Source organism: Vulpes vulpes, chromosome X (genome assembly GCF_048418805.1).
Source record: "Vulpes vulpes isolate BD-2025 chromosome X, VulVul3, whole genome shotgun sequence".
NCBI lineage: Eukaryota > Metazoa > Chordata > Mammalia > Carnivora > Canidae > Vulpes > Vulpes vulpes.
The window spans coordinates 53,414,590-53,431,050 of NC_132796.1; the positions used below are offsets into that span (position 1 = coordinate 53,414,590).

At 45.7% G+C, this 16,461-nt stretch overlaps 1 protein-coding gene and 1 pseudogene across 1 annotated transcript; one reads left to right on the forward strand and one right to left on the reverse strand.

Annotated features, from left to right (window-relative positions):
* Positions 1 to 1,053: 1,053 nt before the first annotated feature.
* LOC112911805 (polyadenylate-binding protein 1-like 2) lies at positions 1,054 to 3,880 on the forward strand. The gene has a single exon (XM_072744938.1). The coding sequence runs from the start codon at positions 1,694 to 1,696 to the stop codon at positions 2,294 to 2,296; it is 603 nt and encodes a 200-aa protein (XP_072601039.1). The 5' UTR covers positions 1,054 to 1,693; the 3' UTR covers positions 2,297 to 3,880.
* Positions 3,881 to 4,251: 371 nt separating this feature from the next.
* LOC112911803 (aldehyde dehydrogenase family 3 member A2 pseudogene) lies at positions 4,252 to 9,286 on the reverse strand (annotated as a pseudogene).
* Positions 9,287 to 16,461: the final 7,175 nt, after the last annotated feature.

Here is a 16,461-nt window from a genome sequence, read left to right on the forward strand (position 1 = left end):
GCTTGGCTCTGGACCAGGCCCTGTCCCCAGCCCTTGGTGTGGCTTTCCTCACAGTATCATTGAAGACAGCACTAAGGACAGGGTGCTCTTGATTCGTCTTCTGTAGGGCTGCATGTAGGAGGCTGGGTGGGCAGGAGGAATTGGTGGGGGGGCATTGCAGAAGAACCCCAGGTCTGTAGTTCTCCCCTAGTCTGGAGCAGGGACGGCGGTTCCAGCCAGACTGTGTGTTCCCAAGGACAAGGTCAAAACCAGTTTATGTCTCCTGCTTCCCAGACCCCTGTATCCCTAGGGACCAGCACAGGTTCCCTAAATATTTGTGGCATGGTATTATGGATGAATGAATATGTGTTCTTTATTCCCTCTTCTACAAGTGTTGCAGAGGAGGGAAAGAGCTGGAAAGGGGGGTGGGAATCTCTTAGAAAATGGGTCAGCAGGCTGCAGGGGGAGCTTGGCCCCCTGGCCCCAGCTCCTGCTCAGAGTAGGTGTTGTTTCCTTGGTGGCGGTGATGTTGGAGAGTGTGTATGAGCGGAAGTGGGTAGAACCCCTGAATGTGAGAAAACCATTCTTCTTGGCTTTGTTTAGGCTGGGCAAGTGTATTCTCCATGACACCCACCGGCTCTTGCAAGGTACTTGATTTGATCATTTAACTGTTCTACGGGGAAAGGGGGGATAAAACAAAACCTTCTAAATCTAACCGGTATTCCCGCAGTCCACAGCAGAACCCTTTCCTTGCCTTCCTCTTCATATATATCCAGGCAACCTGAGAGGCTGAAGACTCACCACCACCCCAGCCCCAAGGCTCCCGTTCCCGCCCCCTCCCACAGCCTGCGGCCCCACAGCCCCGCAGCAGCCACAGGGGGAACCAAAGAGACAGAAGCCTGCCCAGCTGCCCGGACCACAGACGCCAACACCCCCCGCCCCCCACCACACGCCGCCCGCCCGCGCCCCGCACGCTAGCCCACGACTGAGCGGCGGCGGCAGCAGCAGGCTGCAGGCTGCGGCGACTCGCACCGGCGCGCTCCTGGCAGCGCTCGCTTGCTATTCCAAGTGACCTGGACTCGCCGGATCGGTTGGCCCCGGGACCCGGGTCCCGGCCCCAGCTCCCGCTCGCGCCCCCGGCCCGGGTTCCAGCGCCCACACGCCCTCCTGCCCTTTCCCGCCCCTCCGTCCCCCAGCTCGCGGGAAGGGAGGTCGCGGCAGCGGCCTGGTGGCACCGGAGACCGTGGCGACAGCGGCGACAGTGGCGGCGGCGGTGGCGGCAGCGGCGGCGGCGGCGGCGGCGGAGGCTGCGGCGGCGACCGTGGCAGAGGCTGTGGCGGAGGCCTCCGTAGCTGAGGCGGAAGCAGAGGTGGAGGCCGAGGCCTCAGTAGAGGAGGCAGTGGGGGAGGCCACCCAGGGGGAGGCGACGGCGGCCCTGGCAGTGGGGGAAGAGGCGGAGGCCGCCCTGGCGGCAGCGGTTGTGGAGGCCAGCGCGGCTGAAGCCGCCGCCGCCGCCACAGCAGCAGTCGCGGCAGTAGCGGAGGCTGCGGCGCCCTCCTCGGGGGAGGCTGATGCGGAGGTGGCGGCGGCGGTGGCTGCGGCGGCGGCGGCGGCAGCGGCGGCGGCAGCGGCGGCGGCAGCGGCGGCGGCAGCGGCGGCTGCAGATGTGGATGCGGAGACCAGCCGGGGCTCCGAAGGCAACCCAGACTTTCCTATGGCCTCGCTGTACGTGGGCGACCTGCATCCTGAAGTGACAGAGGCAATGCTGTATGAGAAGTTCAGCCCGGCCGGGCCCATCCTGTCCATCCGCATTTGCAGGGACAAGATCACCCGCCGCTCGTTGGGCTACGCGTACGTCAACTACCAGCAACCGGTGGATGCCAAGCGGGCCCTGGAAACCCTGAACTTTGATGTGATCAAGGGCAGGCCCGTGCGCATCATGTGGTCCCAGCGGGACCCCTCGCTCCGCAGGAGTGGGGTGGGCAACGTCTTCATCAAGAACCTGGGCAAGACCATCGACAACAAGGCGCTGTACAACATCTTCTCGGCGTTTGGCAACATCCTGTCCTGCAAAGTGGCCTGCGACGAAAAGGGGCCCAAGGGCTACGGCTTTGTGCACTTCCAGAAGCAGGAGTCCGCAGAGCGGGCCATTGATGCGATGAATGGCATGTTCCTGAACTACCGCAAAATTTTCGTTGGGAGATTCAAGTCGCATAAAGAACGAGAGGCCGAAAGGGGAGCCTGGGCCAGGCAGTCCACCAGTGCTGACGTCAAAGATTTCGAGGAAGACACCGATGAGGAGGCCACCTTGCGATGAAGACATGCCAGGGTCGAGCCAGCCAGCAGAGCCAAACCTTGGCTCCCACCCGGTTTACAACCACCCTCTTTGCCCCCCTAACCCACCAGCAGTGTATTGTATTGTACTGGGAGTGCAGGTCTCTCTCCTCTCTCTCTCTCTCTCTCTCTCTCTCTCTCTCTCTCTCTCTCTCTCCTCTCACCCCCCCTCCCTCCTTCCTTTCCCTCGATCTCTCCCCCCCTTCCTCTCTCTCCCTCTCTCCTTCTCCCTCTCTCCCTCTCACCTTTCCTACCCTCTTCCTCCTCCACCTCCTCCCCTCTTCCTCTCTTCTGCTTTCCCCTCCCCCCCCCCCCCCACCAAGGGCGTTGCGAATAATCTTGCTAATCTGTGCCACTTGATAGATTACAGGCTGCCTCTTCTCCTTGTGGTTTGGTTTAAAAAGCACCTTCATGCTTGCTTCCTTCACTACACAGGTGACACAATTTCATGGTAGAAACATCAGAAAGGAAAAGGAGATCAGATGAGGGAAAGCCAAGAGAGTAATTGTTCCCAGTGATCCTACTACCCAGAGACAGCCACTTCTTGGTGTGCTGTTTTTCCAGGCTCTCTTCTCTCCTTCTCTCTCCCTCCCTTCCTCACTCCCACCCCACCTTCCCTTTTAACACACCGTTATAGAATGGTTCCTATGTGTGGTGTTTCTTAACCTGCTTCTTCAGAAACTAAAACCAAACAAAAATCAACCCATTGAACTTCTTTCCATGCTATTCAACAGGCTTCAGAAATGTCATCTTCAGTGCCTGCAGACTGTATAGATGGATCTTTAACATTTCTGTAATCAATCCCGCATTATTGGACATTCAGTTGGTGCCCAGTTCTTTCCTTGTGTTTAAACCCAACATTGCATACTCTGATGAATGAATCCTTCCTTGTCAAGCCAAATCTTCGCTAGCCTACCGGATGGTCTTCTTAATTGTCGACTTGCAGGATCCACAATAGGATATTTTAAAGACTTTTCCTGTGTGTTGCCAAATGGCCCCTTCATAAGCATTGTACTGATTTGCGTTCATGCCAGCCAGCACAGCTAGTAAAACAAGTGTGTCCATTTCCCCTGCATAGTCTCCTGGTCACTGTAATTGATGTGTGTGCGCGTCTGTGTGTGCACGCGTGGGTGCGTGCATGTGCGTGTCTTGGCCAGCTCGATGGGCTGCAAATGGCACTTCCCTGTTTGGGGTTGTAAATGCTCTTTCCCTGTGCCCACTTGCTGCCCTTTTCCCCATTGTCAGAAAAATCATTCAGCTTCATTGCAGACAAAAATAACAAAGCAGACAAGTTAACAGAAGAAATTTAATATTCCTGGTAATCAATCCTAATCAACACGCACACATTCCTAAATCATTTTCATCCATATATCTGTAATATTTTCCAGGAACTACCTGAATTGTGTTTGGGTGTACTTCTCTAGTATTTTTTGCATATGTCATATATTTATATAAAAATGTATATACTGTTTTTATATTGCTTTTTCACGGAAAAATGTGTGTATATATATGTTTATACACATATACTCTATTACATTTCACTTCATTAAAGTTACTTTTAAAAATATTTTCTCTGGCTGGTAATATAACATTGAATTGATAACTACATATATATCCATGTGTATGTCTTGTTAGTGTGCATGTGTGTATATATATTTTAACTACTTCCTAATTGTTAAACATCTAGGTTGATTTCATATTTGTTTTTCTTTTATTTTTTTTAAATTTTTTATTTGAGTTCAGTTTGCCAACATATAGCATAACACCCAGTGCTCATCCTGCCAAGTGCCCCCCGCAGTGCCCATCACGCAGTCACCCCAAACCCCCGCCCACCTTCCCTTCTACTACCCCTCATCATTTCCCAGATTAGCTGTCTCTCACATTTTGTCACCCTCACTGATATTTTCACTCATTTTCTCTCCTTTCCTTTTAATCCCTTTTACTAATTTTCACATTCCCCAAATGAATGACACCATATAATGTTTGTCCTTTTCTGATTGACTAATTTCACTCAGCATAATACCCTCCAGGTCCCTCCACCTCAAAGCAAATGGTGGGTATTTGTCATTTCTAATGGCTGACTAATATTCCATTGTATACATATACTACAGCTTCCTTATCCATTCATCTTTCAATGGACACCAGGGGGTCCTTCCACAGTTTGGCTATTGTGGACATTGCTGCTATAAACATCGGGGTGCAGATGTTGTGGCATTTCACTACATCTGTATCTTTGGGGTAAATCCCCAGCAATGCAGTCAGTGGTTGGGTTGTAGGACAAATCTATTTTGAACTCTTTGAGGAACCTCCACACAGTGTTCCAGAGTGGCTGTACCAGTTCACATTCCCACCAATATTGCAAGAGGGTTCCCCATTCTCCACATCCTCTCCAACATTTGTTGTTTCCTGTCTTGTTAATGTTCACTGGTGTTCTCACTGGTGTGAGGTGGTATCTCATTGTGGTTTTGATTTGTAATTCCATGATGGCCAGTGATGCGGAGCATTTTCTCATGTGGTTGTTGGCCATGTCTATGTCTTCTTTGGTGAAATTTCTGTTCATGTCTTCTGCCCATTTCATGATTGGGTTGTTTGTTTCTTTGCTGTTGAGTTTCATAAGTTCTTTATAGATCTTGGATACTAGCCCTTTATCTGATACATCATTTGTAAATATCTTCTCCCACTCTGTAGGTTTCTTTTTTTTTGTGGACTGTTTCTTTTGCTGTGCAGAAGCTTTTTCTCTTGATGTAGTCCCAATAATTCATTTTTGCTTTGGTTTCTCTTGCCTTCATGGATGTATCTTGCAAGAAGTTGCTGTGGCAAAGTTCAAAAAGGGTGTTGCCTGTGTTCTCCTCTAGGGTTTTTATGGAATCTTGTCTCACATTTAGATCTTTAAACCATTTTGAGTTTATCTTTGTGTATGGTGTAAGAGAATGGTCCAGTTTCATTCTTCTGCATGTAGATGTCCAATTTTCCCAGCACCACTTATTGAAGAGACTGTCTTTCTTCCAGTGGATAGTCTTCCCTGCTTTGTCGAATATTAGTTGACCATAGAGTTGAGGGTCCAATTCTGGATTCTCTATTCTGTTCCATTGATTTATGTGTCTGTTTTTGTGCCAGTACCACATCGTCTTGATGATGACAGCTTTGTAGTACAACCTGAAACCTGGCATTGTGATGCCCCCAGCTATGGTTTTCTTCTTCATTATTCCCCCTGGATATTCAGGGTCTTTTCTGATTCCACACAAATCTTAAGATGATTTGTTCCAACTCTCTGAAGAAAGTCCATGGTATTTTGATAGGAATTGCATTAAACGTGTAGATTGCCCTGGGTAACATTGACATTTTCACAATATTAATTCTTCCAATCCAAGAGCATGGAATATTTTTCCATCTCTTTGTGTCTTCCTCAATTTCTTTCAGAAGTGTTCTGTAGTTTTTAGGGTACAGATCCTTTCCCTCTTTGGTTAGGTTTATTCCTAGGTATCTTATGCTTTTGGGTGCAATTGCAAGTGGGATTGACTCCTTACTTTCTCTTTCTTCAGTCTCATTGTTAGTGTATAGAAATACCACTGACTTCTGGGCATTGATTTTGTATTCTGCCACACTGCCGAATTGCTGTATGAGTTCTAGCAATGTTGGGGTGGAGTCTTTTCGGTTTTCTACGTACAGTATCATGTCATCTGCGAGGAGGGAGAGTTTGACTTCTTATTTGCCATTTGAATGTCTTTAATGTCTATTTGTTGTTTGACTGCTGAGGCTAGGACTTCTTTTTTTTTTTAGCAAATATAGTGTATTTATTTTGAAGCAGAAGAGGTGAATAGTCGAGGCAATAATTTAGTTTAACTAGAAATTAGAAAATACAATTTAATATACTACATGAAAACTCCATATTGAAGTTCTGAGATATTTTATGACCAATTATCCTGATGAATTGACAGTGTTAAACAGCTGTTTCTTAATCTCACCTAGTGATTAATTCTTGATACCTCACCCTGTGATTAAATCACACACTCTCCAAAGGGAATTATACATTCTCTCATCGTGCAGAGGCGGGAAGGGTGGAGCCCTTGCAACCAGGAGTCACCACAGCCTGGCAGGGAGGCTGCATTCCACAGGGCTCTTTCCCACCTGGCTGAAGCACCTGGTCTCAGGTCTGGGCCAGGCTCAGGAGATCCCGTTCCTCTACTTCCTATGTCCTCCGTCCCCTTCAGCGTGGCCAACTGCTATGGCTTACAGAGTCTGCCTCCAAACCATCCACCATCAGCCCCTCGGAGGCTCTCCAGCTCCAAAGTCCTAAATATCCAAGGCCTCTTGTCCATGACAGGAGGTGGCTTTCCACATTAAATCCTGAACGCTGAACTTATTCAGAAGGGGATCCCTCTGAGGTTCAGAAAAGTGAAATTTATTAGCATTGTGCTATGGAACATAAGAAATGTAAAGATTTGTCCTTCAAGATCCACTGACTTGAAACTGTAACATCCTGAGAGAGAATAAGTATTGTTATAAGTCATTTTATTACAGCATAAAATCATACCAGTTAGGCTTTGTAAGATGCAGAATTCTATGCCTACACAGGAAGTGACAGATGATACTTTTGTGAAATTGGCAACGGTCTTCCCTGGAAGCCCTGGGAAATACAAGATGTTTTGCATGATATTAGTCACAAAAGGCATTTGTAGACAACCACAAAACAACTGTCCCCAACAAAACACAAGAGGGTGGAGAATGGATGAGAAAGTAGGAAGACCACTGGTCAGATGGCACTGACAGGAGGGTTGACTCCCGAACGTCAAATCCTTATGTCCCAATAGATGAGGGACAGGATCAATTCCCACCACCAACCCATATACAATTCCAGTGCATCAAACCCTAAGCAGAGCTGGGAAGATCTAGCTCCACTTCTCTGGAAGCCGAGGGCTGATGGCTCCACAGAGAGATGGCGTAAGGCAGCAGTGGGGGCAGGGTGCCCTGTGTCCCATGAACTGGAATGAAGAAGTCACTCAACAGGTTCGGAGACTCTTTTAGGTTCGGAGAATCTTTTACACCTCCCAAGGAGTCCGGGTTTAGCGTAACACATCTCCTCCCCTAGACTCAAGCTCTAAGGTCTGGGTGACACAACACCAAATTGCTTCTCCGAGTCACCAAACAGTGGGGCGAGGACTGGAGTTTGGCTGACATGGCAAGTTTTATCCATGGTGAATAGCAATGACTTTTAGATTTGATTATGGTGCATTTGCAGTTTCCTTACTATTTTTGGTAGGATTTTAAAACAATTGGTTCATCAACTATTTAATAGAGAAATAACTCAGTAAAGGCATCTAGGAGGTTGAACAGGATCCTTCTTCAGTAGTATCCAACCTCACTCTTAACAGAGAGAGCTGGTCCTGGCATCTGCTGGCCATCACTGCTTATTGGACAATACAGTCTGAACTCCCAGAAAACTCAACAGGGCCTTTCTCCTCAACACAGCTTGGTATTTCTTGACAAGCACAGCCGCCAAAATGCCCAGGAAAGTTAGTACCAGCAGACTGAGTTTTCCTTTGTTGAAGCGTTTCAAGATGAAAAATTTCGCCCAGTCCACTTTTGACTGGCTGTTGGGAGGATACCTGAGCTTGTTAGCACCTTCCCTCTTTAAACTTTTTAGTAAACAGGGACGTTGATGAGAAAAAGTATCAAAGCTGTATTTCCCGTGATAAGCTCCCATCCCGCTAGAACCCACACCTCCAAAGGGTAAAGAGCTGAGTGTGAAGTGCATGATGACATCATTGGCTGTGACACCACCGCTGGACGTGCCGTCGATCATCTGTCTGACAAGCTTATCGTTGTGAGAAAATATGTAGAAAGCCAGGGGCTTTTCACGGCTGTTTATGAATTTAATGGCTTCATCGGCATTCTTTACAGGAACTATTGGAAGAATCGGTCCAAAAATTTCTTCTTGCATTACCCTGCTTTCAGGATCAACATCACTAAGTATTGTCGGGGCTATATAGCGTGTGGCCTCATCAGTCTCCCCACCGAAAGCTATTTTCTGTCCTTCAAGCAAACTTAGTATCCTCTTAAAATGACGAAGATTGATGATCCTCTCATAATCAGGAGATTCTTTTATATTTTCACCATTAAATTCCTTCACTGTTTCCTTAATCTTCTGCACAATTTGATTCTGGAGGGACAGTTCACAGAGAACGTAGTCAGGAGCAATGCAGGTCTGACCACAATTCATGTACTTCCCCCAAGTTATACGCCTGCAGGCAATGTCCAGGTCACAATCTTTGTCGACATAACACGGGCTCTTCCCTCCTAGTTCTAGAGTCACAGGGGTCAGATGCTTGGCAGCAGCTTCCATGACATTTTTTCCAACTGCCGTGTTCCCCGTATAGAGAATGTGGTCGAATCGCTGTTTCAGGAGCTCTGTGGTTTCTTTGATGCCACCGTTGATAACAACATACAAGTCCTGGTCTAAATACCGTGGGAGGAGTTCAGCCAAGATCTTAGCTGTTTTTTCACTTAGTTCAGAAGGCTTGATGATGACAGAATTTCCTGCAGCAATGGCTCCAATCAGAGGCTGAATGGTGAGAACAAAGGGGTAGTTCCAAGCTCCAATAATCAGTACGACTCCCAGGGGCTCCGGTTGAACATAGGCCTCATCCAGCATGGTGAACAGGTTCTTCTTAGCTGGTTTAGCAGCAACCCATTCAGGAAGATTCTCCAGCACAATATCAAGTTCCCCAAGAACGGTAATGACTTCCTGACTGTATGCATTGAGTTCACTCTTGCACAGGTCGCCCGCAATGGCCTCCAGGATGTCCTTCTCGCGCTCCTGCACCATCCTGCGCAGGGCTCCGAGCTGCTGGAGACGGAACCTAACCGGGCGCAAGCGGCCGGACGCGAACGCGGCGCGAACCCGCTGGATTCGGCTCTCCATGGCCTGGTCCTGCCTCACCCGCCCGCTCCCTCGCTTGCTGCGCGGCGTCCTCGGCGCCCGTCCGGCTCGCGCCGAGGCTAGGACTTCTAATGCTATGTTGAATAGCAGTGGTGAAAGTGGACATCCCTGTTTTGTTCCTGATCTACGGGAAAAGCTCCCAGTGTTTCTCCATTGAGAATGATACTTGCTGTGGGCTTTTCGTAGATGGCTTTAAGATGCTGAGGAATGTTCCCTTCATCCCTACACTCTGAAGAGTTTTGATCAAGAATGGATGCTGTAGGAGGGGAGGGGCAAGATGGTGGGAGAGTAGGGTCCCCAAGTCACCTGTCCCCACCAAATTATCTAGATAACCTTCAAATCATCCTGAAAATCTACGAATTCAGCCTGAGATTTAAAGAGAGAACAGCTAGAATGCTACAGTGAGAAGAGTTCACGCTTCTATCAAGGTAGGAAGATGGGCCGGGGGTGGGGGGGGGGGGGGAGAAATAAAGAAACAAAAGGCATCCAAGGGGGAGGGGCCTGCGAGGAGTCAGGGTAAGGCCAGGGCAAGTGCCCCCAGGACAGGAAAGCACCGTCCCAGAGAAGCAGGAGCTTCACCAATATTTCTGGGAGGAAAGGCGCTCGCAGGGAGTTAGACCAGGACCCCAGGAGGGGCAGGGATGCCCTCAGGCTCCCTGGGACACTAACAGAGCACCTGCGCCCTGGGGAGAGTGTGCCGAGCTCCCTAAAGGGCTGCAGCGTACATGGTTGGACCCGGGAGCAGCTCGGAGGGGCTCAGGCGGCGGCTCCGCAGAGATGGGACTGCCCCTGGAGGGCGAATCCAACAGCGCAGGCCCAGGAGCACATGGCGCCGGGGACACAGCGCAGGATCCGGCGCTCCCCCACCACCCCACCCCCCAGGGACAGGCAGAGGCCAGGAGGGCACAGGACAGCAAGGACGCTCCTGCCCCAAGCTGAGCAGATCATAGGCCCCGCCCCCGGAGCAACCAGCCCCCTGCAGGCTAAGAGTTCCATAGTTACTGCAAGCGCTGAATCCAGGGCTCCAAGGCTGACCACCACCCCTGTGGTTGTTCCTCCTGGAGCCTCACAGGGTAAACAACCCCCACTAGCCTCACAGTGGCCTCACCAGATAAACATGATAAACATCACTTACTGAAGCTACACCAGGCAGGGGGCAGAGCAGCTCCCCCAAGTGCTAACACCTGAAAATCAGCACAACCGGCCCCTCCCCCAGAAGACCAGCTAGGCAGACAGGGGAAAAACAATTTATTGACCTAGCAGCACTGGAAAGTTCCAGGGGAAGTCAAGGGATTTACAGTACACAGAATCAGAAGATACTCCCCCTTGTTTTTTTTTTTCTTCTTGATTTCTGTTTGTTCCCCCCTTATTTTTTCTTTCTTTCTTTTCTCTTTTTTCATCCTTTTTTCTTTTTTCTTTTCTTTCCTTCTTCCTCTTCTCTCTTTTTCTCCTTTTCCCAATACAACTTGTTTTCGGCCACTCTGCACTGAGCAAAATGACTAGAAGGAAAACCACACCTCAATAGAAAGAATCAGAAACAGTCCTCTCTCCCACAGAGTTACAAAATTTGGATTACAATTCAATGTCAGAAAGCCAATTCAGAGGCAATATTATAAAGCTACTGGTGGCTCTAAAAGAAAGCATAAAGGACTCAAGAGACTTCATGACGGCAGAATTTAGATCTAATCAGGAAGAAATTAAAAATCAATTCAATGAGATGCAATCCAAACTAGAAGTCCTAACAATGAGGGTTAACGAGGTGGAAGAACGAATGAGTGACATAGAAGACAAGTTGATGACAAAGAGGGAAACTGAGGAAAAAAGAGACAAATGATTAAAAGACCATGAGGATACATTAAGGGAAATAAACGACAGCCTGAGGAAGAAAAACCTACGTTTAATTGGGGTTCCCGAGGGTGACGAAAGGGCCAGAGGGCCAGAATATGTATTTGAACAAATCCTAGCTGAAAACTTTCCTAATCCAGGAAGGGAAACAGGCATTCACATCAAGGAAATAGAGAGATTCCCCCCTAAAATCAATAAAAACCGTTCAACACTTGGACATTTAATAGTGAAGCTTGCAAATTCCAAAGATAAAGAGAAGATCCTTAAAGCAGCAAAAGCAAAGAAATCCCTGACTTTTATGGGGAGGAGTATTAGGGTAACAGCAGACATCTCCACAGAGACCTGGCAGAACAGAAAGGGCTGGCAGGATATATTCAGGGTCCTAAATGAGAAAAACATGCAACCAAGAATACTTCATCCAGCAAGGCTCTCATTCAGAATGGAAGGAGAGATAAAAAGCTTCCAAAACAGGAAGGAACTGAAAGAATATGTGACCTCCAAACCAGCTCTGCAAGAAATTTTAAGGGGGACTCTCAAAATTCTCCTTTAAAAAGTCCAATGGAACAATCCACAAAAACAGGGACTGAATAGATATCATGATGACACTAAACTCATGTCTTTCAATAGTAACTCTGAATGTGAATGGGCTTAATGACCCCATCAGAAGGCGCAGGGTTTCAGACTGGATAAAAAAGGACCAATCTATTTGCTGTCTACAATAGACTCATTTTAGACAGAAGAACACCTACAGCCTGAAAATAAAAGGTTGGAGAACCATTTACCATTCAAATGGTCCTCAAACGAAACAGGGGTAGCCATCCTTATATCAGATAAACTAAAATTTACCCCAAAGACTGTAATGAGCGATGAAGAAAGACACTATATCATACTTAACGGATCTATCCAACAAGACGACTTAACAATCATCAATATATATGCCCCGAATGTGGGACCTTCCAAATATATCAATCAATTAATAACCAAAATTAATATTAAGACACACTTAGATAATAATACACTTTTACTTGGTGACTTCAATCTAGCGCTTTCTACACTCCATAGGTCGTCTAAACACAACATCTCCAAAGAAACGAGAGCTTTAAATAATACACTGGACCAAATGGATTTCACAGATATCTACAGAATTTCACATCCAAACTGAACTGAATACACATTCTTCTCAAGTGCACATGGGACCTTCTACAGAAAGCCACATACGGGGTCCCAAATCAGATATGAACCGACACCAAAAGATTGGGATCATCCTCTGCATATTCTCAGACCATAATGCCTTGAAATTAGAACTAAATCACAACAAGAAGTTTGGAAAAACTTCAAACACGTGGAGGTTAAGGACCATCTTCCTAAAAGATGAAAGGGTCAACCAGGAAATTAGAGAAGAATTACAAAGGTTCATGGAAACTAATGAGAATGAAGATACAACCGTTCAAAATCTTTGGGATGCAGCAAAAGCAGTCCTGAGGGGGAAATACCTCGCAATACAAGCATCCATCCAAAAACTGGAAAGAACAAAAGCTAACCTTACACCTAAAGGAGCTAGAGAAAAAACAGCAAATAGAACCTACACCCAGCGGAAGAAGAAAGTTAATAAAGATTTGAGCAGCACTCAACGAAATAGAGAACAGAAGAACTGTGGAACAGATCAACAAAACCAGGAGTTGGTTCTTTGAAAGAATTAATAAGATAGATAAACCATTAGCCAGCCTTATTAAAAAGAAGAGAGAAAAGACTCAATTAATAAAATCATGAATGAGAAAAGAGAGATCATCACCAACACAAGGAAATACAAACGATTTTAAAAACATATTATGAACAGCTATATGCCAATAAATTAGGCAATCTAGAATAAACTGACACATTTCTGGAAAGCCACAAATTATGAAAACTGGATCAGGAACAAATAGAAAATCTGAACAGGCCAATAGCCAGGGAGGAAATTGAAGCAGTCATCAAAAACCTCCCAAGACACAAAAGTCTAGGGCCAGATGGCTTCCCAGGGGATTTCTATCAAACATTTAAAGAAGAAACCATACCTATTCTACTAAAGCTGTTTAGAAGGATAGAAAGAGATAGAGTACTTCCAAATTCGTTTTATGAGGCCAGAAGCACCTTAATTCCAAAACCAGACAATGACCCCACAGAAAAGGAGAATTACAGACCAATATCCCTGATGAACATGGATGCAAAAATTCTCAACAAGATACTCGCCCATAGGATACAAGAGCACATGAAGAAAATTATTCACCATGTCCAAATAGGATTTATTCCCGGGACACAAGGCAGATTCAACACTCGTAAAATAATCAATGTGATTGATCATATCAGCAAGAGAAAAACCAAGAACCATATGATCCTCTCAACAGATGCAGAGAAAGTATTTGACAAAGTACAGCATCAATTCCTGATCAAAACTCTTCAGAGTGTAGGGATAGAGGGAACATTCCTCGACATCTTAAAAGCCATCTACGAAAAGCCAACAGCAAATATCATTCTCAATGGGGAAGCACTGGGAGCCTTTCCCCTGAGATCAGGAACAAGACAGGGATGTCCACTTTCACCACTGCTATTCCATATAGTACTAGAAGTCCAAGCCTCAACAATCAGACAAAAAAAAAAGATATTAAAGGCATTAAATTGGCAAATAAGAAGTCAAACTATCCCTCCTCACGATGACATGATACTCTACATAGAAAACCCAAAAGCCTCCACCCCAAGATTGCTAGAACTCATACAGCAATTTGGTAGCGTGGCAGGATACAAAATCAATGCCCAGAAATCAATGGCATTTCTATAGACTAACAATGAGACTGAAGAAAGAGAAATTAAGGAGTCAATCCCATTTACAATTGCACCCAAAAGCATAAGATACCTAGGAATAAACCTAACCAAAGAGGTAAGGGATCTATACCCTAAAAACTATAGAACACTTCTGAAAGAAATTGAGGAAGACACAAAGAGATGGAAAAATATTCCATGCTCATGGATTGGCAGAATTAATATTGTAAAAATGTCAATGTTACCCAGGGCAATTTACACGTTTAATGCAATCCCTATCAAATACCATGGACTTTCTTCAGAGAGTTAGAACAAATTATTTTAAGATTTGTGTGGAATCAGAAAAGACCCCGAATAGCCAGGGGAATTTTAAAAAAGAAAACCATAGCTGGGGGCATCACAATGCCAGATTTCAGGTTGTACTACAAAGCTGTGGTCATCAAGACAGTGTGGTACTGGCACAAAAACAGACACATAGATCAATGGAACAGAATAGAGAACCCAGAAGTGGACCCTGAAATGTATGGTCATCTAATATTCGATAAAGGAGGAAAGACTATCCATTGGAAGAAAGACAGTCTCTTCAATAAATGGTGCTGGGAAAATTGGACATCCACATGCAGAAGAATGAAACTGGACCACTCTCTTTCACCATACACAAAGATAAACTCAAAATGGATGAGAGATCTAAATGTGAGACAAGAGTCCATCAAAATCATAGAAGAGAACACCGGCAACACCCTTTTTGAACTCGGCCACAGTAACTTCTTGCAAGATACATCCACGAAGGCAAAAGAAACAAAAGCAAAAATGAACTATTGGGACTTCATCAAGATAAGAAGCTTTTGCACAGCAAAAGATACAGTCAACAAAACTAAAAGACAACCTACAGAATGGGAGAAGATATTTGCAAATGACATATCAGATAAAGGGCTAGTTTCCAAAATCTATAAAGAACTTATTAAACTCAACACCAAAGAAACAAACAATCTGATCATGAAATGGGCAAAAGACATGAAGAGAAATCTCACAGAGGATGACATGGACATGGCCAACATGCACATGAGAAAATGCTCTGCATCACTTGCCATCAGGGAAATACAAATCAAAACCACAATGAGATACCACCTCACACCAGTGAGAATGGGTAAAATTAACCAGGCAGGAAACCACAAATGTTGGAGAGGATGCGGAGAAAAGGGAACCCTCTTGCACTGTTGGTGGGAATGTGAACTGGTGCAGCCACTCTGGAAAACTGTGTGGAGGTTCCTCAAAGAGTTAAAAATAGACCTGCCCTACGACCCAGCAATTGCACTGTTGGGGATTTACCCCAAAGATTCAGATGCAATGAAACGTCGGGACACCTGCACCCTGATGTTTCTAGCAGCAATGTCCACAATAGCCAAACTGTGGCAGGAGCCTCGGTGTCCATCGAAAGATGAATGGATAAAGAAGATGTGGTTTATGTATTCAATGGAATATTACTCAGCAATTAGAAACGACAAATACCCACCATTTGCTTCAACGTGGATGGAACTGGAGGGTATTATGCTGAGTGAAATAAGTCAATAGGAGAAGGACAAACAGTGTATGTTCTCATTCATTTGGGGAATATAAATAATAGTGAAAGGGAAGGGAAAAGAAATGTTGGGAAATATCAGGAATGGAGACAGAACATAAAGACTCCTAACCCAGGGAAACGAACTAGGGGTGGTGGAAGGGGAGGAGGGTGGGTGTTGGAGGGGAATGCGTGACGGGCACTGAGGTGGACACTTGACGGGATGAGCACTGGGTGTTTTTCTGTATGTTGGTAAATTGAACACCAATAAAAATTAATTTTAAAAAAAAAGAAAACCCAAAAGCCTCCACCCCAACATTGCTAGAACACATACAGGTATTTGGCAGTGTGGCAGGATACAAAATCAATGCCCAGAAGTCAGTGGCATTTCTATACACTAACAATGAGACTGAAGAAAGAGAAAGTGAGGAGTAAATCCCATTACAATGGCACCCAAAAGCATAAGATAGCTAGGAATAAACCTAACCAAAGAGGTAAAGGATCTATACCCTAAAAACTATAGAATACTTCTGAAAGAATTGGAGGAAGACACAAAGAGATGGAAAAAAATTCCATGCTCATGGATTGGAAGAATTAATATTGTGAAAATGTCAATGTTACCCAGGGCAATCTACACGTTTAATGCAATTCCTATCAAAATACCATGGACTTTCTTCAGAGAGTTAGAACAAATTATTTTAAGATTTGTGTGGAGTGAGAAAAGACCCTGAATAGCCAGGGGAATTTTAAAAAAGAAAACCATAGCTGGGGGCATCACAATGCCAGATTTCAGGTTGTACTACAAAGCTGTGGTCATCAAGACAGTGTGGTACTGGCACAAAAACAGACACATAGATCAATGGAACAGAATAGGGAATCCAGAAGTGGACCCTCAACTTTATGGTCAACTAATATTTGAAAAAAGAGGAAAGACTATCCACTGGAGGAAAGACAGTCTCTTCAATAAATGGTGCTGGAAAATTGGACATCCACATGCAGAACCATGAAA

Bases quoted from the DNA above. Each gene is read 5' to 3' on its own strand.
- LOC112911805 (XM_072744938.1), top strand. From the start codon at position 1,694: ATGGCCTCGCTGTACGTGGGCGACCTGCATCCTGAAGTGACAGAGGCA.